This window comes from Thunnus thynnus, chromosome 5 (genome assembly GCF_963924715.1).
Source record: "Thunnus thynnus chromosome 5, fThuThy2.1, whole genome shotgun sequence".
NCBI classification, from domain to species: domain Eukaryota; kingdom Metazoa; phylum Chordata; class Actinopteri; order Scombriformes; family Scombridae; genus Thunnus; species Thunnus thynnus.
Window position 1 is genome coordinate 18,742,395 of NC_089521.1, and position 27,009 is coordinate 18,769,403.

The window sequence follows — 27,009 nt, forward strand, 5'->3', positions numbered from 1 at the left end:
TCTCGCGAGAACTCTTGTGAAACGTCAGACGACCTTTGGCACAGTTCTGTCTCTGCATCTTTGAAGAACAAGCAACAACAAGAGTCCAAGATGAACAGAGCTCTGAGCAAAACAAACCTGAGACACTTGGTAAGTGTATGACAGTTACAATTTAACAACCTGCATAGATATTGTGTTGATCCATTATAGCATAGTGACATGAAAAACGTCAGTTATCTGACTTGTTTCTTGCAGCAGCTGCTAGCTGGCCAGTTGTCCAGCTAATTTAGCCACACAAGTCGCGATCTTCTTGCAAACCGTGGTGATATTTTTATTTAACAGCAACGTGGCAGCGTTAGTTGCCTTATTCTGACATTAACTTTACATATATATATTGTTCAAAGACACTTGATATAGCTACAAGGTAACAGTGTCTTTGTTTTTGAGCTAATGCTAGCTGGTGTTAGCATAGCTAGCGCAGTGGTTATGAAACCTCGTAAACTAAAGTTATGAAACTGTTCCATTGTCATTGACGCTGAAGGTGTTTACAAAGTGTTACCAAGAGTATGTAGCATCCCGTGAGATATATTCCAGTATTTAATAAGATTGCAGGTCGGTATTTTATGTTTTTTCTCTATTTTCTTGACTTTGAATGACCTGCAATAACTGATAATATTCAGTCATGTCCAGATGAAGCTGGTATCATCCTGTTTGGTTGTGACAGAAGGTTGCATTGCAGATTGTTTGCCCACTAACCTACGTGTACAACTCCCCTCACACAAAAATTGGATTCACATTTGCACATATAATCTGAGACTGCGTGTATAGTATGCCTTAACCAGGGTACAACTCTTGATTAGTAAAGCGAACACTGTTTGATCAAATAGATCAGAGAACTGGACAATATGACAATACAAGCAAATTAATATCTTGGGATGTATTCCAGAAAGTTGTTTTAATCGCTTTTCAATCTTCAGCTATATTTTTCATCTTCAGTTGCTGCCCCCTGTGTTTTGTCCTCGTCAGATTAAAATTGAGTAAATATATAAATGTATTCAAAATGTAATGTACAGCCTAATACATATTAAGATGCAACCACTTTATCAGCCATTAAGTAAATTCAAGTCTGGTAGATGATGAATTAATGGTCTTCACTGAATACAACTTTATTGTGCTAACTTATTGACACTTTTCTTAACTCCAACCCAGTCTCCATCATTGCTGCTGTGTTGTACAGTAGGCATACATATGCATTAAAGTTTCCACCTCCTCTGGATGAAAATAGAGGCTCTGCCTTTTATTTACCTGTTGCCATAGTGAATTGTAGTATCAGAGCTCCTTTGATGGTGGCTTTTTCCAGTCACCACTCACATGCTTGTGAAAACATTCAGAGTTGATTGAACAAACTCTGATCAGCTGTCCTGGAACTGAAAACTCAGCGTTTTCCATTTCTGAACTCAGAGTTCAGGGTTAGGCTTAGTGTTTGTTAAACCTGCTTTATGGAATAGACCCCTGGACATCCTCATACGAACATGCAAATGTTATCATGGATCCCAGTAGGGCTGCAACTAATTATTATTTTCATTATTGATAATCTGTTGATTATTATTTGGTTTAATTAGTTACTTGTTTGATCTATAAAATCTAAGACAATGATGTAAAATGCTGATCACTGTTTCCCAGAGCCCAAGGTGACATCCTCCTATGTTTTGTTTTGTCCAAACAACAGTCAACGATATGCAGTTTATTATCAAAGAAACCAAAAAATATTCATTTGCATTATATTTTTACTTTTTTTTTTCTTAAAAAATTACTAAAACAATGATTCAATTAAGTGCTGGTTAATAATCTGCTGATTGATTAACTGACTAATCATTGCAGCTCAGAAATCATTAGTAAGTTTAACGTAGAAATTGATTGTTTTGATAATTAAGACAACAATATGTCTTAAGGTTAAGTAAACATGATTACAGTGTAAAATATTTGATACATTGCCCAACTTAAGTCTGAGTATGTTGTGAACAATGTCTTCATAACCTGTCTCAAATATGGCAGCTGATCTAACAGGCAACACCACCAAACAGACATGTCTTGTATACTGACTGAGATGTTGACATTTTCTCCAACAGACTGGTCTCCTCAAAAGGTTTCAGAGCACCTTGGTGGTTGCGGAGCACAACAATGAAAAACTGACCCCTATTACACTCAATACCATCACTGCCGCTAACAAGTTGGGTGGTGACGTGTCTTGTCTGGTTGCAGGAACAAACTGTGCAAAGGTAGGAAAAGCTTTTGAGACTGACCTGCTTGAGGGCTTGCCAGATTTGTGATATTATTTCAAAGTTATTTGGGCTGTTAAGAGTAAGAGTAGTAAGTTTGCTTGTCCTTTCACCACCTGTCATTTGACCAGATGCATGTCACTGCTACATATGGTTAATTAAAACACTGAATAGCAATAGTTGTAGCATAATAAACATGTACATGAAGATATCAGAATGGCATCAGTGCAGTAGCCTGGATACATCATGTGGTTTTCTGTCTTCTCAGGTCGTAGAGGAAATCAGCAAAGTACAGGGTGTGAAGAAGGTTCTGGTGGTTCAAAATGATTGTTTCAAAGGTGCTCTTCCAGGTATGTAACACAAAAGCAACCTGACTAAGCTTGTAGTCACTCAGCAAAGATATACTGAGCATGTTTAATATTGAGCATGTTATAATATTTAATGTTAATAGCTTTTTTTAGCAATAACCTGCTTCAAATTTGAGAGTTTGGGCATATTTACAGCTGCTAATGGTGGAGATGTGGCTTGCTGTGGGGCATATTAACAGTACTCACTGAACGATTGTTTGTCACATGTTTATGGTGGCTTGAACCTGTTGGCATGAGCTGACTTTCTGACCTTCAAGCCACCTGATTTTTTTTTTTTTTTTTTCTTTGGCTTACTTGGTAAAAAACAACCCTGCTGCTCTCTTGTTCCACAGAGGAGTTGACTCCACTCATCTTGGCAACACAAAAGCAATTCAACTTCACCCACATCTGTGCTGGTGCATCTGCCTTTGGAAAGGTGAGGCACAGACAAGAGCAGTGCCTGTGTAGTTGGCATTGATATATCTAGAAATGCCTTTATATTCTACATGAGTTTCTGTTCCACCGCATGCCTAGAATTATTCTGAAACGTCAAAATCAATTTAAGTGTTGATTTTGACTACATTTTTGCCAAATTTCCAACAATCCACCAAACTCTTTGTACCCATTATCTGTTAGCCGACAATATTTTATCAGCTATCAACTACAACCCTTGTTTCTTCTTTTTATTCTTTAAATCCTCATGTAAGATCTCTGCATATTTTCATGTTCATTCATCATTTTGTTCTGCAGAACCTGCTTCCCAGAGTGGCCGCCAAGCTAGATGTTGCCCCAATTTCAGATATTATTGAGATCAAGTCTCCAGATACTTTTGTCAGAACCATCTACGCTGGTAAGCTTTGTTATTATATTATAATATAGAGACAATTGAGGTTTTTTCATAATTCTTGACTATTATTGATACTCTTCAGTAGAAACATTACAGAATCATTTTAACTGCATTTGTGACAGACTTTGATTATACAAACACAGCTGTAACTTAAAACACTGCTCAGTTTTTGCAACAGGATTTTGCTCTGTCAGGTTTGCATTGCTACTTTTTTAATAATATGTATATTATATAGGAAATGCTCTCAGCACTGTGAAATGTAATGAGGCCGTCAAGGTCTTCACCGTCAGAGGAACGTCCTTCGAGGCAGCTTCAACAGAGGGAGGAAGTGCTGCATCAGAAGATGGTACAGTAGCTTACTGATTCATCCACAGAGCACTGTTACAGTAAATGTTAAGAAATGACTTCATATTATGGATGTTAAAGCCACATTTGACGTTGTTTTATGGTATAAAAAATAACGATACAGTACTTCTACAAATGTTATTTGTTTACCATTACCAATATATATGTTTTTGATACAATTATCTTACTTGTCATTGGTGATCCTCTGATCTACAGTGGCTGCTTCTTCTCCCGCCGGACTTTCTGAATGGCTGGAACAAAGTCTGACAAAGAGTGACCGTCCAGAGTTGACCAGCGCCAAGGTTGTGGTGTCAGGAGGTGTGAAATCTCATTGTGTTGAATTACAAGTTATGGCCAAAGCAACGTCACAGTGTCAATGTCAGATTTTCTGAAATATTAATTTGTTTGCAATGCTATTTTCTTTGTATTTTGTGCATTGCTTTACTACAAGTTGGACTGTATCTTTTACACTAGAACAATCTAAATCTGTTAATTATCCTATTTTGTAGACTTGGGGTCGGGGTTGTGTGTTTCTTCATGTGTGCTTGTCGTTTTCTTTTCCCAGGAAGGGGCTTGAAGAGTGGAGATAACTTCAAGCTGCTCTATGACCTTGCTGACAAAATGAATGCTGCAGGTTAGACACTAGTAGTATAGGAACATCATTTTGTGTTATTTATTACAGGTGTGCTTGTTTTTTTGACTTATATGTTTATATATATATTTTTTTTTTCTTTACAGTTGGTGCATCCAGAGCTGCAGTGGATGCTGGGTATGTCCCAAATGATTTGCAGGTTGGACAGACAGGCAAGATTGTAGCACCGGTAAGTTGTTCCTTTTTGTAAATATATCAAATGAAGAAAATTAAACATTTGGAACATTTTCAAACAGCAAAATGTGAATAGTTGCATTGAAAAACATGTTTAACGACTTGCAACACTTGAGCTCAATTACAGTGAAAGAGTGCACAGATCCGTTGCTCTTGATAAATGCCAGTTTGCCTTTACACAGCAAGCTTGCAATTCAGTATGATCAGCTCTGACCTGTAAAAAGGTTAACTTCCCATTATGTGAGTCAGCGAGGTTACCCCAGCTATGATTATCCACACATTAGGCCCTACAAAATGTACTTGATGGCACATTTAGGGCCCTAAATGATTTAGCTGATCCATTAAAGCAGAGTGCACGGGATGTCTGGTCAAAGGCTCAGACCAGGCCAGACTGTCCAAATTGAATTTTCCAAATGTTATGACAAGCTTGGCTAAGTTAATTAAATATAATTAAAATTCGGCTTGTCTTTTTCACCTACCAATCTAAAAATGTTAACTATATTCAATCAAATGAAGGATTAACATATTTAAAACATGTATGCTTGTAAAGTAATACATTTTCTATGCTGATGAAAATATAATTTATCACTAAATTTAGTGGAGTCATGGTTTAAAGACATCTGACTGTGATGTTTACAGATGGTTATTCTGTTCACTAATCAAAACTGTCAGATGTTGCAGCTGAGCAGATGTGTCAGTGATAAGAAACAGTTTGGCAGTATTGGACCATAGTTATAAAATGATCATAAAAACAACAATCTTTTTCCCTGTTAAATGATTATTAAAGATTAAATATGCTGCTACACTGTATGTAAAGAAGACACTAGATAACCCACACAAATATAAAGTGTCTTAAGGTATTTTAGTGAAAAATTTGACCAGTTGGAATGACAAAAAGCACTTTGCTTGGACTGCCCTGTATGAGTTCTTATAATCACATGGGGGAAACTTAATGCTCTCTAAATTGTTAATGTAAGAATGCCAAATAGCAGATTTAGCGGTTATTGTCTGGTTTTTATGGCTATAGAGTGCTTTATACATTTTCTGAGATACCATTGTGCTCATTCTCTGCTCCTCCGACACTTAAGCTGCAACATTAAATGAACACTGAAATATTCATATGGCAGTGCATTAAACTGAGAGCCAGAGATGGGTTTTCCCAGCGGGTTTGTGGAGATGCGAGGACGGCTGACCCTTTGTGCACTCACCCCAGAACGCTCTAATAGATTACACGGCCATGGTCATTATACCATCAGTCAGCTCTGCTGTACCGCAGTTCTGAGGTGTACTTTTCCAAGGGCCTGACTTTAAACTTCATGTTTGCAAGCAAGTAATACTTGTCTGGTTGTTCTGTTCATGTCCACAGGAGGTGTACATCGCTGTTGGTATCTCTGGAGCTATTCAGCACCTGGCTGGAATGAAGGATAGCAAGGTAAGCAAGTTTGGTCACAGATATTTGTGTAAACCTTGTAAAAACAGATGTTGCCTTGCTATAAAGGCCATTGGTGCTACATGAAGTTAAAAGTTGAGGTTGTATGCTCTGCCTGCATGTACACATGAAGTGCAAACAGCACCCACAAACCCAATAACTCGGGTAATCACACCCTTTGCCACGTTTAGATGTAGTTGTATTGTTTACCATTAAGAACCAAATGTTTTGCTATTCTTGGAGAACGTTTCAAACTATAAAACTTCACATTTCTGTGACATTCTGCATTAAGTCTAACTTCTATTTTTGTTTGGACAATCTGTGTTTTTTGCTAAGCAGAAGACAAAGAGCAGTTAAGCTAACATTTGAGGCAGTTTGTTCATTATTTTATTGTGTATGAGGTATTAAACATGTTCTTTTTTTTATTCAGACTATTGTTGCTATCAACAAGGACCCAGAGGCTCCCATTTTCCAGGTGGCTGACTATGGCTTGGTAGCCGATCTTTTCAAGGTGAGCGTCTGCGATTGATATAGCACACTTATGTCACTATGATCCTACAAGAGGAAACAATAACAAAGCAGTGAGGCCAAAACACCACACAAGCACTTATTCTATGGACTTGTACTGTATGTTTTGATAGCGAAGAGTCCAGAGTGACAGTCAGAAGATAACATTTGCTTTCTCGCTGATAAATTTTGCACGATGCCTTATTCCACCTAATGGAAATGTGCAACTGTTAAATTATTAAGGTCTTGAATTAATCAGAGGATAGTTGTGGCCGGAGCTTGCTGCTACAAGAGAAACACATTAGCATCTCAGACTATATAAGAAGTGATCAAATAGTTACTTAAAAGACGGCTGCAGTTATGTACTCAGCTTCTACTTGCCAAGGCCTTTTACACGCCTAGTTGCTTTCTTGTGTTTAGCTGGTGCTCAGAGATAGTGAGCCAGGCATGTTGGCATGACTAACACTTGAGTCCAGTGCTCCTTGTGAAAGGCTAGTAGGTTATATTTTCATGTGTGTCCTGTTGGTTATGTTTTATTTAGCCCCTCAGTAGTGCCTGAGCAGCCCAGGTGTCCTGACAAACTCTGTAGAAGTGATTAGTAATAATAGCTAGTGGCAGCAGAGTTGTGACCTACTGGGCGAGATCATCTTACATGTGATCACTCCTCAGATAGCTGATTAAAATGGATGGGCTTTCTACTTTTTCCCCCAAATGGACAAGTGATACCTCGGACTAACTCAGGCAGTGACTGATGACTCAGTTCTGAAGTTGCTTGACTCAGAAAGAAAAGCATTTGAATAATTTTCATATTTACTACAAAAGCTTTCGGAATTTGTCTTCTTTAAAACTACATGGCCGGCGTTATCAGTATGTTTGTTTACAAGCCAGATGCCTCCCTTGTAGAGTCTCGCTCTGCATTCATCAACCTCGCAAACACTGTGATAAATGTCTGTTTGCTCACAGCCAGCTGCGGCCTTGATAAATCTCAGATGAAAGACCGTGCGCTCATTTATACCATAAGCAGCAGCATGCATGATATTTGTGTAATAAACTCATCAATCTTTATTTTATGGAATAAGCTGGGGATGAAAATGTCAGGCGCCGGCAAACATTAATCCCTGCATGTAAAGCCTGGAAATATTTCAAGTGGTTGCAGCACTTATTAATGCAGACTAGAAATGGCTTCAACTTCAATTTTGTGCTTAAATGATTTCCTCAGTGTTTCTAGGTTTAGTTAACCAGTGATTCATTTAAAAGTACACTGGAGCATTTACAAACATGTAGTTTGAGTTTTAAACTATGCAGCAAATACACTTAACAGAAAATATTTGCTGAGTTAAAAGTGATTTTTGGCTAAATTTTCTATTCAAGTCCGTTCTGTTTTCTCTTCAGGCTGTTCCTGAGATGACTGAAGCACTGAGCAAGTGAGGAAGAACAAAGCATCACCAAGCTTCTATCGTGCATCTGTGGCCTACAACAAGAAGAATTCAGAGAGTGACCACAGGAACCCACAGCCTTGCCTTAACAGATTTTATGAAGCTGCAAACATCTGTGTGCATAAATAACTTCACTGTCGAAATCTTCTCTCTGGCTGGCATCAGAACATTCTTAATTTAGAAATAAATGCCAGTTTTTATATACACAAGTGTTAAATGTCAACAAATAGAGTTGTACTTGCCTTTTGGGAGGAGGTTATTTATATCCCTCCAGTAGTACAGTTGTTGTAATTTGCATTATACTTTCAGGTACAGTAAAGACCGTGTTTGGGAACACTCAATTTGTCTCGTGAACTCTTTCTGTTAGACTGTGAGATGTTAATTGGTCATGTTAAGCTAGAGGATGTGTCCTTTTCTGAGATGCTCTTGGAAAATAATGTATTAAATTGACAACTCTCATTCTCATTTTGCCATGTTTTCCCTTTATTGGGTTTCCTCTGCAATGCCCTCTCTCCATGATCAAGATAGAAAATACCTGTTGACAATACAATAAACAGGGTTAGTTTGCGATATTTAAGAGGCAAATCTTGAAGGTTCATGCTATGATAATTTTCTTTCCGAGTTACATTTTTATAGTAGCCCCACTTAGAGTCCCTCATTATTTTTGGCTGTGATATAATGATCGTACCCATCCTGATATATTTACACAGCTTCCAAACCCAAAAGTCATAAAAATACAATATTTTAGACCTGAATGATAGGAAATCCATCATGTGCAGGCAGATTTTCAGTTAAATTGGTGTGTTTGGGGAAATTCTGTGGTTTTCAAATCTCAGTAAACACTGACTCAGCTGGGCTTGGTCAGATTCCAGTCATGGCACCTGGACAAAAACTCTTGAATCATCCACCAGTTGAAGGTTTGCCACACTCGTTACACCCATAGAATTTAGATAAAAATGTTAACATTGCTAAAATAGAAAGACAAAGATTAGAAATAAGTCGAGATCACAACATAGCATCTCAACACTGATCCAATGTACCCTGCAGCAGTCCTGTCAAAGAGGACTGTTCTTTGTGAGTTTGGAGACTGATTAACAAAATAGTTGATACACCTGCAAGTGTGGTAAATCCATGCCTTATAGCTTTGTGGCTCTCCTATAAATGATCTCATCAGTCCAGCATCTCTAATTCCTACAAAGTGTATCAGAGGAACTAAGTCCTCAGCACCAACCTCTTCCTGGATACACATCCTTAGAAATCAAACCACAACCTAATGCATCAAGAGCCAGATTTTCTGCACAGACCAGTTGTCTCAGGATTTTGGGCGTGAGCCCTGTTGCTGGTTTCTTTTGGTAAAATTTTTCATAAAACTCAAAAAGTGTCTTTGTGAGTGTCAATTCCTGATAAGTGGTGCCTGATTCTGTCCTCCATGCCCTCTGTGTGTGTACTGCTCCAGCAAGTTCATCAGTACAAAGAGGATGACAGACATACGGTTCATGTGCCAGTGACTCCCAGCAACTCGGGAGTTTAGTAGAATGTTAATTTTTGCGGTTGATTTGAAGAGCATGTCCTGCAAATTCCCTGGTGTCAGGCACTGTCTTATGTCTCTGACAGACGGTTGACTGGGGCATCCACTGGCTCCATCATCCTGTACTTCTCCTCTAGAAGAGGCTCATTGCCCTGCAGATGGATGAGGGGTTTGGCGTGCAACCCAACTCGGCTCTCCTGGTTCCTTTTGTTGTAGATGTTTAGCCTGTGCTCCAGCTCAGGACTGGTTTTAGTGGAACCTGTTGGGCTTGGAGGTTTGAGATTGACAGGGTCCAGGCCCTTCTGGGTGAGACAAGAGTCCTCGGTCAGAGAGGAGAGCAGCTCCTGCACCACAGTGCTGGGACTCCCTCGTGGCTGAGTGCCCAGGGCCAGGGGGCTGCTGTAAGGTGGAGGGTAGCAGCGCTGGTCACTGTAGTCTGTGGAGGTGGAGGCCTCACGCACTGTGGAGCTGCAGTCCGTGGTGGAGCCCAACGTGTGGCTGCTGATGCTGTGCTGCCGGGCGCTGAAGCTGGTGCGGGACACCGTGGTCGTGGAGGCTTCGCTGACCGAGCTGCCGGTTCGCTGCAGACGGCTAGATGACACCGCGTCAGCACTCACTAGAGAAGAGGGAAGCTGGCTTGGGTTGTTAGGCAGGTGCACGTCTATAGCTGCTGTGGTGATGACACGTGCAGCAGGGTCTGGGATCCCCATGTCTACAAGAAAACCACATATAATATATAGTATATGGCCTTGAAATAATGCGGTGCTAGATATACTGTGAGAACAAAGTGAGGTAGGATCTTGTTGATGCTCACCGCTACTTGGCTCACTGTAATACTGGCTGATGTAGTTGTTCATATCATCTTGGCCATGATGATCTGAAGAGAATAAAAATGGCAACATAATGTACTTTCTCTCAGACCCAATAAAAGTGAATTATGGTGCTCTTCTAGACCACTGGGTTTATATTCCCACTGTATGTGTAGCTTTTTGAGTTATTTAGAATCCATTAAGCCTGGTTACAGTTAGATAACAGAAAGGTCAAAGTACTATTTTCATTTCAATTAATCATTGAATCTGTAAAATGTAAAAAGAAAATAGTGCAAAATGTTTATTACGTGTTCCCAGAGCCTAAGATCTTCAAATTGTGTTTTTTGCCCAGATGTATTCAATTTAAAATGATATAAAACCAAAAATGTATATTTAAGAAGGTGGAATGAGAAACTCTTTTGCATTTTTTGTTTGATAAATTATTTAAAAGACTTAACAAATCATTAAAATTGTGATGAGCATCCATTAATGAACAAATATTTAAAAAAGAGCAGCTCTTGGTGTGAATGTGTTTCATAGATCCTAAATCAGCCCAAGTGTTTCTTTGTGTTGACCGCTGGCTTATATTAATTTATGTTTGGGCTTCACATATTAATTTCATGTCTGTCCCAAGATGAGGCCACTCATTGTTCAGCCTACAATGTGACAGGGACTATCTCCAGATGATCAATAACACATGAGTGTATGAGGAGCAGGTCCAGTTAAAAGGATGTCTGACTAGAAACACCACAGCTCAGACGTATTGCAGGTCGCACTATGATTTATAGCTTTGATAAAGGAAAAGCCTTAATGTTTTGAGCCCTGACATCACCTGCACTGACAGCGCTTTGTTGCGCTAAGTCGTGTAAGTTATGACCTGTCACTGTGTGAGAGGTTTATAGTCCATCTAGGTGTCGTGCCAGAATTTTGATGTGGACTCAAAGACAAATGTTTTTGAGAAGAGGATGCCAACACCATGCCTGTGTTTGATGTCCACCATTAATAAAGTGTCCCATCCTCCAGCAGGAAGCATGAGATAAGTGACAGGTTTTTAACTATTTGCAGGGGTTTGGGTGTTTGCTGTAAGATTTTCTGCTTATTTTTAATTTTTGCTGCTTTCAGTAACCATAAAGGTCTTTAACCTTTATATAACTAGCCTCTATGTACCAGTTGTTGCGTTACTTCTAACAGATCAGTGTTGCTGTGAAAGGAGGCAAAGGATCTCTAATTCCTGCCAGCCCAAAGGATTTAAAGCAGCAAACCTACTTCTCTGACATCTACACCACTTGCCTGGCAAGTCTCAAGGCACTGAGGACATCTCTACATTCAACCTTCCACTTCGCATGGAGACGATTAACATAGAAAGCACAGTCTGAAATCCCTCTTGTGCACAGAGGTCCATGGTAGCCTGTTATACAAAGGAGCTGGGTGTTCCAGACGGTTACCTGCGGGCCCCCCGGGCTCTCTAGCTTTAACCAGCCCATGATGCTCGGAGGCCCCAGGGGCCAGTCCATCCACCTCATGGAAACTGCTGCTCTGTTTGCCCCACATATGGTGGATCTGCATGGCTGCTTCACGTTCTGCTACCAGATCCAGGTCCTGCTGGGCCAGGTGGGCCCTCAGCTGCCTGATTTCAAACTGAAAGAGGAGAGGGAGGAATGGGAGAACTGGTCAGTCATTCAAACTAACAACACTAACAACAACATATTATCTTCTCCATGCTAATATCCCATCCCCTTTTGTGCAAGCATCTTATTTGCATATTAGCTTAGCTGACCTTTGACTGTACAACACAGTGTGCGTATACCAAACTGTGCATTTCAAACCTCAATGGTTGCACTGAATAACTCTCAGATATACTGTGGACATTTTTCTCCTCTTTTGGGTTGACATCTGAAAAATAGAGAGCACTGAGTGGGTGTGCTCTCAGTTACACTTATAAACTTATACTTTAGCTGAGTAATGTCACTTTTAATCAATAATAGAACTATGATTATTAAATTTTCGATGAGTCAATAGATTTCTTTGAGTTGATGCACAGTGCTTGCTATCTGATATCCACAGGACTGCTGTAAAAAGTATTATCTAGTGATGAATGGGATCAATTTTGCAGGCATCTCTTAGCCTCTTTGAGTACAGCCTTTGTTATTTTTTCTTGCATAGCACGTTGCTGCCCTCTGCTGGTGACAGGCAGCTATAAATTGTGCTAGAAGTAGGTATGAGGTATGAAACTGATAAGTGAACATACTGCTTGTTCCTGGCAAATCTGAGTGAGACGGTCGAGCTGTTCCTCTCTCACTGCCTTGGCCTTCTCATACTGCTGGATCTCCAGCTCCATCTCCACCTTCACTTGCAGCACGTAGGCTGGAACAAGAGGGCATAAAATAAAGTCAGTTCCCCTACAAAAGAAATATTCAATCTTGTGCCTGCTGGTTTTAATTCTAACTAAATGCTGCATTGATTTTATGACTCTCCACAGAGTTTTAAAAAACTGGAACTTGTAATAGTGTATTTCTGTACATACTGTTTCTAAATATCGAAGTCAACCACTGTTTTGTTGAAATAAAAGCCTGCATATTCTTCACATTCATGGGTACATGACTGGAGACTGCTGCCAACAAACATAACAGTACAGTACAGTACAATATCCCTGCAAAAAATGCTACTTTTCTGAGGCTTACAGTGTTGAGAAATTGTCTGTTTTTGTTGGCTGTTTTTGGCCATGGTTTTGCGGTGGTGTTGTATTATATTGTATTATATTGCAATATGTTAATGGTTCATCTTTAGGGTGGTTAGAACAAAAGGTGACAACACACTTCAAACTGTTTACAGTCTCCCGATTCAGATTAAAATGGTTAACCGGGTGACATAAAACCATTGTAAATGACTTAATCTATTTTTAGTTTTTTATTTCCATGGAAACTATTGAAATAATGAGAATGTTTTCGCACACTGAACATTTTGTGTAGTCCATGTCGGACCCTTAACAGGATAAGTAGGTACAAACAATGGATGGAGTGATAATCCATTTTGCTCACACTCACAAATCATCATTTTCAACATGTACTGTACAGTATACTAACAAACCACAAGGGGGAGCAACATTGTTAAAAAAAGGATTATTTCCAACAAATAATATGCTTTGCAAACACATATTGTTCAAATAGTTTGCCTTTTCCAGCTGCTGTGAGACCATTATAACCATAAGTTCATCAGGGCAGATGCTGTCCTACCATCAATCCTCATAAAAAAAAAAGAAAAAACAAGGGAAAAGATAATTGAGTGAACAAGCTCAAGATTGAATGTAGCTGATGCTGCAGAGAGCACACTGCAGTATCTATCTCTGTGACCTGACAGTAAAGGACATGACGCAGGGGACATCAGCCCCTGGCCCCTCCCAGCCTCACCATCAATGATCCTCTTGACCCTCCAGATGCGCAGTGTGATGATGAGACCGATAGCGTCCCAGGGGCTGCTGGGGCCGTTGGCCACTGTGGAGGCCACCATGGGGGCCAGAGAGAGGACGATGACAGCTCCATCAAACACCTGAGAAAATACACACACACACACACACACACACACACACACACACACACACACACACACACACACCCACATCAGGTTACTGTTGTGTCTGAAGCTTCCACTGTGGCCACACTGAGGTATGACATTGAGGGAATGACACTGCGGTGAAAGGGGCCCCCGAGGGACTAATAGTGACTAATAGGACCTTTGGGAGCTTACCTCTACTTTGTTCTCTATGTAATCCCATATCCCCAACACCACGATCCTGAACACCGTCTGAGACAGACAGAGGGACAGAGATGGAGACAGAGAGCAGGTTACACACCAGATAAATTGGAAGAAAACAAGGACAGCTAAACTGAAGCACTGAGGGAGACTGGATGATAGAGGCAGAGCACGCTGGGTAGTAACTCCCAATAAAAATCCTGGAAGTCTCAGTAAATGGCGTTTGCTATTGCAATTTACATTTCTTTCATTCCTCCACTGGTAATTCATCAATGACATCATATTCATACACATCAGAGCCTGCACGATAGTATTTCATCCAAACAATCACAGACACTGCATTTAGCTCATTCTGCTGACGCAGCGGGGGCTACAGAGGGCAAACAATACTCCCTTTCTCTCTGTTCCTCTTCTGCCATCCCCTAACCTCCCCATCCTCATTTCAGATATTCGAGATTGCACTAGAGCAGAAACCAGTCGACCTGCTGTTTTCACTGCTTCAATGTATCACTGAGGGGTTGCTTTTACTGATATAAGTAAACCTCCAGCTACACAAAGTTAGCTGGAGGTTTACTAAGACAAATGTGGCTGGCTATGAAGAAAATAGTAATCGATACGTCACACTTGAGGCACTGAAATTATTTAAAACTAGTGGCACAGAAAAGCCCCATCTGCATTTTAAAGTGACTGTGCTGCTGATCAATCGAATAACCTAAGAGGGACCGGCTTTAATAACATTTAGGCCCATTTTTCTTGTATGATTTTTAGTCTTTCAGTTACGTACACTATCAGTGGCTCACCTTTACTAATCACAATCTAATCATGCAGGAACAAGGGGCACAGAACGCTTCATGGTGTTGTTAGTATTCTAATGAGAATCTGTGGGTGTACTTCACTGGCCCCACATACTGCACGACATAGCATTAATCGATAGGCTGCTGCATCAGCTGTAAGTGAAACTGTTTTTGAGTAGAGCAGGCGGGGGGGAAGATGGAGACTCACCTCAGTGAAGAACACAGAGAGGATAGCCAGGCTGATCCAGTGGATGATGCTGGCAAACTGGAATGCATTATTAACTGTAGGGATAAAACAGAATAACTGGTTACTTTTTAAAAAAAAAAAAAAAAAAAAGGACAGCTAATGTGACATGAAGTAGTGAAAGATGGATTTGTTTGTTTCGTTATTGTTCCTAACAGTTGTTAGGTGCTGTACAACACAGACAAGGTGCAGTAAAGTGATAAAAATGGGGGCATTCATGCACACACATACATAAACGCACAGACAGAAGCATTAAGCAACATCATAAATATGAATCCACCAGATACAGTGCATGCATGTGTCCGCATCCTCCTGTCTATTCATCAGACTAATTGTGGACAGCCTCAAACAGAATTCGGCTGTCAGCTGAGGCATTTCTCTTCATGCGCCACCTCTCCTCCCATCTGTCTTTGTTTGCCATGTTCAGTGATCTGTCCATCAGTCCATTCATCTTTCTCCAGTCCACCCCCCACCTCCCCCCCAACACACACACACACACACTTACTTATCCACCAGCCAGCACTGTTGTATTGCCTGATTTCTTTGTCCGCTAATCTCCCTTCATGCATTTGTCTTACTTTTCCTTTGTCTGCCCCGTCTCATCAATCAGTCAGTCAGTAAGTAAGTCAGTCAGTCAGTCTCAGATTCAGATTCAGATACTGCTGAAGCACCATTGCTGCAACGCATGTTCTTAACTCTGATCTCTGACATCTAACAGGTCACAACCCCCTGACCTTCTACTTATGATAGATGAGGATGTCTCCAATGTGCCAGATGATGCGGATGAAGGTGACCCTGGGGTGACATCAGTCACACTGGTACTTCCGCCACCTGACATTCTGTGTTAATTGTGGAATACTAATAGGAAGGTTATATTCCCAAGACCATGACTGATCAGAGCCTAAGGTCATAGGATAGATCATCAGTGACACAAACTCACTGTACAGCAGATGCCTAAGACCAGGTAAGAAGTTAGTATTTACTCACATACAATACATATTGCACATCTATTTTTCCACAAACTATTCTGAATTATGTTACAATCAAAAATCATTAATCATAGCAGATTATAGTAGATTATAGTATAGTATAGTATTACCTTTTAATATCCACTGTTGTGTTAGAGACGGGAGCACTGTAGCACATTCACTACCAGTTCGCTTGTCTCTTTGGTCATTGTGGTTATATAATAATAATGATAATGTTCAGTCATAGAAATAATAAAGGTAAAATGCATGACAGAGTATACAACTGATATCTTGAAAATATGTTTTCACACTAAATTCAAAGCAATCTTGCAGTCCAATAATGTTATAAGTTCTTGAAAACTTGATCACCAAATTCAAAGCAAGAGTCTAATGATCAAAAGCAGTCTTTGTTTTAATTTAGAGAGACCACAGCCAAAGGTTAATGGTTAAAGGTACAGTATAGTAAAGAAAGTTTCAAAAACATCTGATAATGATATATTGGCTGATTACACAAACTCATCACAAACATTTTTGATGAAGATATTTTTTTTTAAAGAAGTTTGACCACAACGTGACGTTTTGCAGCTGATAAATAAAGTCAGTTCTTTATGGTGGACAAACTATATAACTGAGAAATCTTTAATGAAAATAACCTCAAACATACCTTGGCATTTCTTTACTGTAATTTATTATAATTTACTGGTCGATATATATGTCAATAATATAGCATATTATCTTATAGTACATTATAGGTGTGCTTCGATGTTGACTTTCTATATCACTATTATTTACACTTATTTAAACCAACACTATTGAGGTTGTCTGCTGAATCTATGCATTGACAGACTGGCTTTGTATAAGTAGTAAACAATTGTGCTGAGAAGAATCAAAACCACAGCCATATTATATTCTTAATCTCAGGTGACGTCACATTGTCTTTGTTTCCAGCACTCACACTGCAACAGCTTGGTGTCTACGAGCAGCTCCAGCGTCAGCAGCAACACCACCAGAATGACACAGGCCACCAGGAAACAGTTGAAGCCCGCCGACAACAGACAGACCTGCCACAGCGCTGCCCTTCGCCCACAGCACGGCTTCAGCCAGTTCGACCTGAACGGGGATAGAGAGAGAGAGAGAGAGAGAGAGAGAGATTGAATGTGGTTAGAAGATCTATAGGGACAAAGATAAATGGTTCTTGTTGTGGTGTTATTTTAAAATGTAATACTGGTAGACAGCATGAATCTGACAGGCAGCAGGCAAGGTCAAATCAATAAAACCAAAGAAACGTCATGATACACAAAACATGAGGTGTGTTCAACCTTGACTTTGCTCAGTTTTCCATCAGTTAATGCTCTTCTAAATATTTTTCAGCAGAGGGCACTATTCTGCATAAAAATAATTCAAAATGCAGAGCATGCATGCTGAAATTAATTTACACTCTTGAATTTAATGTGAAGCATAAATACATGTTCTGCTGGCACTGAGAAGACGTATTAGCATGAAGTAATTTTGTGCACAAATTTATGGTGTCTTTGCTTCTTTGCCCCTTTTCTCGTCTCCTCATTGCATTCTTGCCTTTTGGCAAACCTCCCTCTTCCCATTGGAAAGCTCTCCTTTTGTGCTATCATAAGCACTGTAGTGTACAGCCATTAGTTTGTTTGTGCCTATTTTTGGAAACAGATTACATGACATCTGTTGTACTCCACATTCACGCATTAAATAATTTGTTTTTGTCTCATCAGAACATGCTTGTATATGTAGCTCTATTAGATTTAACGTCTAAAATATCACAACGTTCACAAGATGTTCCATATTCTCTACATAACACATCTATAACCTTAAAGGATAATAGTCAAATAATAAGTTGGAATACATTTTTGCACAAAATGAAGACCCCATCACTTATATTTAAAGTACATTAGGGAGGGATCTCTTAATGACCAGTATGGACATGAGGAATGATTAGAGTAAGCAAAACCTCATTCAGTGTTCATATGGGCAACTGAAGTGAGGTTCTGGAGAAATTAGAGCCTCATGTGGTCAATTTCTCACCTTGCTGCTTCGCTGGGTGACAAGACAGGTCTCTGAGTGAAAACTGGCTACCTGAAGGGCTGGCTGAATACCCATCTGGGTGACTACCTGGTGTGCCAACAACCTGGCTGGTTGTTAGCTCACTGGATCTCCAGTTAGAGGTCTGGATGACTGCTAGCTAGCTGGCTGGCTGGCTGGCTGGCTGGCTGACCGCATGATGCAGTTCTCTTGGCATGACAGTGGAACTGCATGTGCACCATCTGGAGGGTGCAGCCATATACAGCCAAAAAGATGTTCACTTAACTGAAAGACAATGCCTTAATCTAGTTTTCCTCCTCCACCTTACTATATATTTTCCATTAGCTTGGAGTGTGCCGGTGTCCCTGGTGTGCGTGCTCCTTGTCTATAGGTAGGTTGTGCCTGAAGATGTGAGCATCAAACCTGCCTTAAATCCATCGCTTCTCTCCTCTTCAACTTCTCCCAATCAGAGACTCTGACTGACTGAGACTCCTGGGTTTTTATGGTCAATAAATAATGACAAATCTCCAAGAGGCACACAGGGTTTTCCCTTCCTGTCACAGCTCTTCCCTCCGCACACACAATACTGAGATGCACTCTTAGAAAGCCAGACGCAAAAAGTAAAGTGTGTGTGTGTGTGTGTGTGTGTGTGCGCATGCATGAGGGGTGGCTGTCCTTTCTCGGAGGCAACACTGAGAAAGGCAGTATGTTCCCTTGAAAATAGCAGCTATCCGTTGTCACCTGTCCCCCACAGGAGGAAAGCTACGGGCAATGTCTGTCAGAGGACAAGAGAGGATGCAATTTATTCTACTCTCCTCTTGGTTCAGCTCAGAACGAAGGAAGCAAACACTGAGAGGAAGCGGGTGCAGGCAGTTCAAAGGCATTGGGACTCATCCAAAAGTGAACTGGAGAGAGAGCCAGACAGGAAGGAGGGGGAGTTGGAGAGGGAAGAATGAGAAAGAGAGAACAGAGAAAGATGCAGATTGGGTTAAAGGATAATTCTAGCTTATTATAACTTGGGACTTATTTTTGTAGTTATGGCCATCATTTCAATTGTTGATAATAGCATACTCACCAACTTAATTACAAGAATTTGGACGCGTTGTGAAGTCCAATAGGGATTATACAAGTTAAAACAAACCTCCAAGTTAACGTCAAGACATAGGGCTGCAACTTGCAGTTATCTTTTATCATTTAGTCTATAAAATGTCAGAAAATAGTTTCTCATTACAGTTTCGTAAACAGCAATTATATGTGTTCAGATTTTTTTTTTTTTGCCCGACTCGCAGTCTAAAAATCCAAAGATATTCAGATTACTATCACATAAGACAAAGAACTGCAGCAAATCACCATATTCAAGAAGCTGTAAATGGTGAATGCTTGGTATTTTTGCTTGAAAAATTATTTCAATGACTACTCAATTATCAAAAGAGTTGCCAATTAATTTTCTGTCAATCAACTAACCAATTATTCAACTAATCATTTTGCCTCTATTTGGAGGAGAAAACAAAGGCAAACATTAAATCATCAATCAAACTATCCATTATAAAAATTCCTCAGATTAAAAATGGACTTACTGGTTCAACTGTGTCCTACTGTACTGTACTGTAGAGTTTTCCTGTACAATGAGGGGTTAGTTCTGACATTTTGGGCATGTTCCCTTGTGGTTTTACGGTCTATATAATAAATTGATGGCTTCTTTACAACCTCTTTGTTCAGCTGACTGTTTTTTGCCCTGTCGGTCTTTGTTGCAGCAATGCCCCCATGTTTCCAGATCTCAGCATTGACTTTGGCGAGCATATTGTTATCATAACTAACAGGAATGATGGCCAAAACTTTCAGGTGAAAAGAAAGAGAGGATCCTAGAGAGTGGAATCATTTTGCAGCTGAACCTCCGGTATAGCAGATATTCACATCCTCTCCATCCTTCACCAAGGTCAGCAGAGGGGCTGGAGCTCAGCCACGCTGTGTCAGTGCTCTCCAAGAGTCTAACCAGTGCACTCAGCCCTCTGCAGCAACCTTCTGTACCAGTTGATGCCAACAGATTAGGAGCTCAACACCTGGGGTGACAAAGAGGTGGTGGAGGGTAATGGTATCATTAGCAGATACTATGGAGACTTTACTCAGCACCGATCTGTTCCCAAGGAACAATGTCAAACTCCATCTGCCAGTGGAGGAGAGCCAAGAGAAAGAAACATTTACCTAATGATACGCCTAACACACAGTCACCGGACATTTGTGGACCATTAGTTAAGAGATGGAATGAGCAGCACACAGAATACTCCACAAGACACCACACTTACCTTCAGGATTGAAAAGCATGATTTAACTCACACTGTGTGGAATAATAATTCATTCAGACCTCTCCCACAAGCCAGGCAGAAAAGGTATTAATTTAATAAACCTGTAAAGAAAAACCCTGTCTGGAAGCAGAGTAAATGGCAGTGATGGATTACTCCAAGCTCAGAAACTTAATTTTAGGGAAATCACTTTAAACCTTGAACGCTGAGGACCTGAAGTATTTATGAGGAAATGGGGCTGCTTCAGTGGTAGAGCAAGTGAAGGAAGAAAATCATCTCACTCTCTCAGGGTCACGGCAGGTTCGGATCGAATGGGCAATACCTCAAGGTTTGGTCATGCACGCGTATGTGTGAGTGCACGGGAAAACATCACACACACAGACACACACACACTGTTAAAGGCATTGTGTGTGGAGGAAATGAGAGATGCAGGGTGGCGTGTGCTGTGGACAGGTTCATAAAGACATCAACAGGCCAGCGGCTGCAGTGGTAACACACTGAGGGAAGATCGAAGCGCGCCCGACAGCAGCGCAGAGCGAAGGGATTAGATCATGAGACTGATCAATAGTGGCGTGAGATGGAAGTGGTGGCATGCTGTACATGATGCTGGCTGCAGCAGCTCTTGCAGCAGAATGGCCAGACAGAGCAGAGCGGACAAAGACATCAGGAAGAGTGACTGGCACAGAGGAAGGTGTCTGGTTGCTCTGTTGGGGTCCATTCACACTGGACAGAGCTTTGGCTCTAGCCTCAGCTAAGTAACTCTCGCTGAGGTGGGGATGCTATCACAAGGAGAATCTCTTTCATTATACTGTCTCCTGTAATTGAAACAGGGTAAAATACAATGTAAACTCATTAGGTACAAGTTAAATGGAAATTAAATCAGAGAGGTGGTGCTCTGTTTGTGTGTGTTTGTGAGTTAAAAGATGGAGCGAGAGAGAGGTGGAAAATTCATTCAGAAGTAATGAGTGTGAAAGACTCTATAAACTTGTCTGAGGTATTGATTGTAACACACATACCTGTACACACACAGACAGGCACACACACACACACACACACAAACAACGAACAACTGCAGACATGAACTGTTCCTTCGAAATGTTTGCAAAGGAAGGTCTAAAATGGTGTCACTCTGCACTGCTGTGCCAGGCCTCTGAATAATTCATCGCAACTCTTGATTGATGTCTTGATTGCACATTTACAATAGAACAACTTTGTACGGCAAAAAACTCCAGACCTGTGGCAATGGCAACTGCTACACAATTACATTTCCTCACAAAATAATGAATCATTCTATGAGTATAAAAAAATGAAGGCAGAGATTCAATCTCTACATGGTCAAGACTTAGATCACTGTGCCTGGCAGCCATTCATCTATTCAAGCACACCTGCAAATTATACTTTTGTTCAAATGTGTTACATTAGTACACTTGTCCCAACCCTTTTGGCCTTTTGCTGTTAAAATTAATCAGTGTCTACTTGTGAGCCTGAATCACACTATTGAATCGCTTGTGTACAGTTCGACTTCAGACTGATATTCCCTACTCAGAAGGATTTTTAGAAGCTTGAATAAGTATAATGATCCAGATACTTTCTTAAACCTTTAAATCATCATTGGGAACCATTTCTTCAATATGTCTATTTTGTTATTTAAAATGTATATGTATGTATAGAGCTTTTGAGCTCAACATATCTTCTTTGAAGGTGTAAGGGGCAATAACAGATACTAATCCGGAAGCATTTTAAAATGATACAACTTGACTCAAGTTTTCTGTCTCCTCTCAATTTCCCTTTCTGTACTGATAACTATACAGCCCTGTGGTTCCTCCAGTATGAAATTCAACCAATTCACACCAATCTGCTGCACTCAGCAGGCTCGGGCAGGGGAAAATGGACCACAACTGTGTGCCTGCAGGCTACTGAACAGCTAGAGGTTGGAGGACTTCATCCCATTCAGGCTATTCAAGCTCTCTGTGTTACACTTACTCCTTAACTTACTTCATACACTTGAAGAGGCATTTCATTTAATCCCTGATAAATGCTTTTTTCTTCTGCTTCTGTTTCATGAGAGCACACAGGTGGGGCATCCGTCTAGATTGCTTGAAAATCAAGACAAACGGCAAAATCTTTTCCTGTGTAACCACTGCTGAGTCATCTGTGATATCCCAGCCTAAAGAAGCAAAAATGCTCTGAGAGTGGAAAACCAGCTAAGCAATAAATATGCTGAATAAAGTGATGTTATCATAGGTAATCAATTGTACATTTTAGAGCTTCCATGTCTCCTCACTATTAATCTCTTACAGTCTCATGCCTGGGGAATTAGCAAACACTTTTGCAGCGAATTAACAAATCAAATGAAAGGGGGTAATCAATTACAAATGCCAATTAATAAAGTTCAGGCTTTAGCCAGGCACTTGCATCCCATCTGCTCCATAATTAAACTTATGAATTCAGCTTTACCTTTCCTCTGGTTCCAACATTAAATATTGCCTCCTCTTCCCTCGCATCCTACAGTATGGTACAACCTAGCAGAGGGTACTCAAAGATGGTCTTTGCCAGAGAAATGGGCCACAGATACTAAGCAAATGGAGATGGATGGGGCTCCATGTGCAGAGCAGCAGAGAAGCTGTCCCTGATAAATGGGTTTTCACCAGGACACTTGATCTCTCTTGCTCTCAGCCTAAAAAGCAATTTCACACTTTGCATGTCTGTGAATATTAACAAACCCTCAAACCCTGCACTCAAATGTCATCTATTGTGTCGCACATGGTGCCAGGCAAGAGAGCCAATTTGATGGAGAGGACTGTTCCTCTGTGTGTTTGAAATAGAGTCAGAGGGAGAAAAAAAGAGAAATCTTGCTCTCTTTTCAGACATCCATCAACACAGAACAGGTATAGTATGGCTCTGGTTCCAAAGCCCCGTGAAATATTGCTGATGTCAAGATTCATATTGGAACCTGGCAAGGTCCTTCAAAGCTTATTCTCCAGTCTAGAGTTTTGTAATTATTCCATCTTATTTCTAACTTGAGCATTATCAACCAGCTTGATAATGTGAAAGTTGACATACTGCTATATTGAGGTGTTGTAGTGAGTGAAAAGTGGCAAGAGAATTTAATTTCACCTGACATTGTATCAGCTAGCCACTGTGCTTGTCACTGCACAGCACTACGCAGGGTTAATCCCACACTGCTGTCCAACATGGACAGATATGACATTCATCAAATGGAGCCATTTCGTTGTGATCTGCAGCCAGCAGCTTTGTGAATGAAAGTGTGGAGGAGGGTCGTTTGCTCCCTACATCCTTCTCTTTATCCCCTCCGCCTCCTCTCTTCTCCAGTCAAAGCGGCAGGTTGACCCATATGAACCATCTGTCATTGCTGCAGTGCCTCACACCTCTCAGTCTGGCCCCTGGAGATCAACAGCATATGCTGCTGCTGCTGTGGGCAGCCAGCTGATCTGGGGATGATAACCCAGGAAAAGTGCAGGCTGTATATCCCAGGGTTCAGAGACTAAGGCCATGCAGAAGCCTGGGCTCCACCCAGTCTGGAGGTCACAACAACTGGTCTGGATTAAGGTAGAATAAAACACACCACCTTGCTTCTTAACCTTTGTTAAAACCAGTAAAAATTTAATTGGTTTTATCTAAGTGTCTCATTAAAAAACTGCACAACTTTATCAGTGCTGTCCTCCATCTGTGGCATATTCTGAATGACTGTAGAAGGAAGGTGATGGTAACATACATCTAAAACAAATTTTGGCAAAGTACAGGCAAATGAAAATAACCTCTGATTAAACAACATGATGAAATAGATGATTGGGATGCACACTCCTTTATGTTGCTATGATCACACTTTCCAAATTTTAACCAAAGTCGTAAATACTATTTTAATCATTTTGTGTGTGGCATATTCCCAAACAGCAGTTCTAATTTAAACTACTTGACCTGGTAATTCTCTTTTTGTAACCCTTATTAAGGCCTTATTATTGAAAAAAAAGAAGTATGACAGAATATGCAACTTCTTAGATTTTTTTTTACAACAATTCTGAAACATACAAAAAAATTTACCCACTATGAAAAAAGCTGATTTTTAAAATAACACACTAATACAAATGAGACAATAATTAAGTGACCAAAGGTGTGTGTGAAATCACACCACCCTCGTCTTAGACCTTTAAGCAAGTTCTGGAGGAGATGGTGCAGCTAAAATCTATTAATAATTCCATCCAGCTCACAACTGCACAGAATCTGCAAGTCCTGCGTGTGCCCCTTGTAGTCCGCAAGAACATCCACCTCCTACATAATCGCCCACGTCTCCTGATAAAGAGTCATGAGCAGCTGCCATGCTTGACTAAATGCTCTCCTCTGGTGTGTATTCTTCTGCTCTTTTTTACCATATGGAAGAAAACAAAACCAAAGATGCATCATCAAAGATTTCAGCTCAGTTCACAAGTAATGAGCCTTTTCTTATCCCATCTCTGACCATGAAGCTTGACCTGAACTTTTCTTTCACGTGTGTCCAGCGCAAAATCAAATCATCACCAGAGATCAATACAAACCAAACAGCTATTTTTCATGATCAGATTTAAAACAGAATGCACCTGCTCCTGCACATGATATAGTTACATCCTGAAAAGGGTATGACTAGTTGAAAGAATATCTCAGGAATGTAAGTCATTGTAGAAAACAATCTGTCCTGATAATCAGCAAAATCACAGCACCAACCCAACACCAGTAGCCACTGGGTTTACATTCTTGTACAAAATGATACACAAAAAGCTAATATTTCCCTATGTAGAGTAGTCTATGCATTCTACTCAACACATCCCACCTTTGTGTCATTCCTCTGATGTTACACACATGAGTCACGAAGACAGCCAGAACCTGCGACAAGCTGGCTATGTTGTTTTTCCTAGAGTGCTTCCAAATGACAGATGTGAGTATGAAACTGCGATGACAGGTGTGTCTTGGAATGCCTTTGACCTGAAACTCAGGAATTCTGTCTGGACTCCAGAGATTAAAGCAAGAAAAGATTTGTGAGCCTGATAAGTCCAGGAGGAGATGTGTACAATGTATTGATTTAAGTATTATATGAATTTAAAACTGCCTTATGCCTGAAATCAGGAAGTTTAAGCCCTAGGACTCAGAATGGGCAGAATGAATGCCCCTTTTAAAAATAAAGAATATTCAAATTGTGTGTTTGATAACTCCTTAGAGACATGTCTTGGCGCTGCATGACTTTTCCACTGCACTGTGCCAAATCCCAGGGGGACCAGGGTGTCATATGGTGCCATATGAGAGTGCCCACTGTGATGATAATTTTGCTGGGCTGCCAGATCCTGCCCTCTGCTGCAGCATTGCTATGTGTGTGTTTTCTGTCCCTTTTGTGAGTGAGAGAGACTGAGAAAGACATGAGGTAGGGTGAGAGAGTGGGTGTTTGGGACAAGACCCATCTGTCCCTGCCCTCCGTCCCACAGAGCCATCGGCCCGGACAGGCCAGACCAGGCGAGGTCCAGCCGGACATGCTCAGCTGACACACCAGGGCTTGGATGGCGAAATGCCGGATGCTCTAATTAAGCTTATGCTGTTTGTCGACTTTCTCTGCATGGATGCCAACGTCGCAGCATGCCAAAGGGTTGTGAGTCACGCTTCCTGAATGTAGCGCCATGGACACTTGCTACAGGGGTGCTCTAGGAGGGGTGTGTCCTGTCCTGAGAGTACTGGGCCTGCAGCATGGCGATATGGTGATAAGAAAACAACACAAACCCAGGACAAGCTGGCCTCATGGACAGAAACAGCACCGCCACAGGGCTCTGACATTTCAGGAAAGCTACGGCGCTAACAACACTCTTTGTTTTCTGCCAGAAATCAACATTATGAACAGAAGCCTGTCTGCTAGAGAGAAAATTGCTGTGTCACTGAGCTGAAATGGAATGAACACATCATTGGAGACATTGTCCATTTAACATGGTGACACTAATAAATTCATCGCCAAATATCCTCGATTCCCGGACTCTAATATAAAATGAGGGGTGATTCAATACGCCAGGTGTAATTACCATGTGCAATAACGAGCAACAGTGACGGCAGAGCTTTTCTCTGCCAGGGTAGATTATAGATTGTAGTAATTGCAATTCTGCCTTAATTATGGATATAGCACTTTCACGCAACAACCAGAGACAATGTCTCAGATGCATTATCTCTAGTATCTTCTTAACTGTGGTGGCAACATCAATCAATATGTAATTACATTTTGGGCTTTTTAGTATACAAATTAATTATAGAAAGATGTCATTGATAATTAAACTGCTAATTTGTTTCCAGCTTCTTCAAATTGTACAATCTTTGTTATACTTCAAATGACAAAAATGAAAATGAACTAAATCATGTGCTGCGCATTCCTTGAATACGTGCCCTCATTCTCTAGCAGCCCACATTCAAGTATCTGTTTCAGGCTAATCATAGCAGTCACAAGTGTTTATCAATTGGAGAGAATCATCTCAAAAGATTGTTTTACTGGCTGTGGTCGGACAGTAAAGCAAAACCAGAAAGTGAAAGGAGGTGTTAGAGTGAATACA

At 40.7% G+C, this 27,009-nt stretch overlaps 2 protein-coding genes across 2 annotated transcripts in view; one reads left to right on the forward strand and one right to left on the reverse strand.

The window, feature by feature from the left end:
* On the forward strand, nt 1-8,460 carry etfa (electron transfer flavoprotein subunit alpha). Its single transcript, XM_067589774.1, has 12 exons — nt 1-129; nt 2,109-2,258; nt 2,527-2,608; nt 2,959-3,041; nt 3,356-3,455; nt 3,688-3,798; nt 4,014-4,115; nt 4,363-4,431; nt 4,536-4,618; nt 5,990-6,055; nt 6,483-6,563; nt 7,952-8,460. The coding sequence occupies exons 1-12, from the start codon at nt 91-93 to the stop codon at nt 7,985-7,987; spliced, it is 1,002 nt and encodes a 333-aa protein (XP_067445875.1). The 5' UTR covers nt 1-90; the 3' UTR covers nt 7,988-8,460.
* Nucleotides 8,252-27,009, reverse strand: part of tmem266 (transmembrane protein 266) — a 27,478-nt gene continuing 8,720 nt past the window's right edge. Inside the window, exons 4-11 of the mRNA XM_067589773.1 lie at nt 17,044-17,198; nt 15,085-15,158; nt 14,077-14,133; nt 13,740-13,878; nt 12,581-12,696; nt 11,778-11,970; nt 10,338-10,400; nt 8,252-10,235 (exon numbers count right to left, since the gene is read on the reverse strand). Of these exons, the coding sequence (XP_067445874.1) occupies nt 9,595-10,235; nt 10,338-10,400; nt 11,778-11,970; nt 12,581-12,696; nt 13,740-13,878; nt 14,077-14,133; nt 15,085-15,158; nt 17,044-17,198 (1,438 nt within the window). The 3' untranslated portion in view covers nt 8,252-9,594. The remainder of the gene's footprint in view (nt 10,236-10,337; nt 10,401-11,777; nt 11,971-12,580; nt 12,697-13,739; nt 13,879-14,076; nt 14,134-15,084; nt 15,159-17,043; nt 17,199-27,009) is intronic.

Coding starts and splice junctions, on each gene's coding strand:
- etfa (XM_067589774.1), top strand. CDS start 91: ATGAACAGAGCTCTGAGCAAAACAAACCTGAGACACTTG. Junction 3,042..3,355: donor GTGCATCTGCCTTTGGAAAG/GTGAGGCACAGA, acceptor TTTGTTCTGCAG/AACCTGCTTCCCAGAGTGGC. Junction 6,056..6,482: donor CTGGAATGAAGGATAGCAAG/GTAAGCAAGTTT, acceptor TTTTTTATTCAG/ACTATTGTTGCTATCAACAA.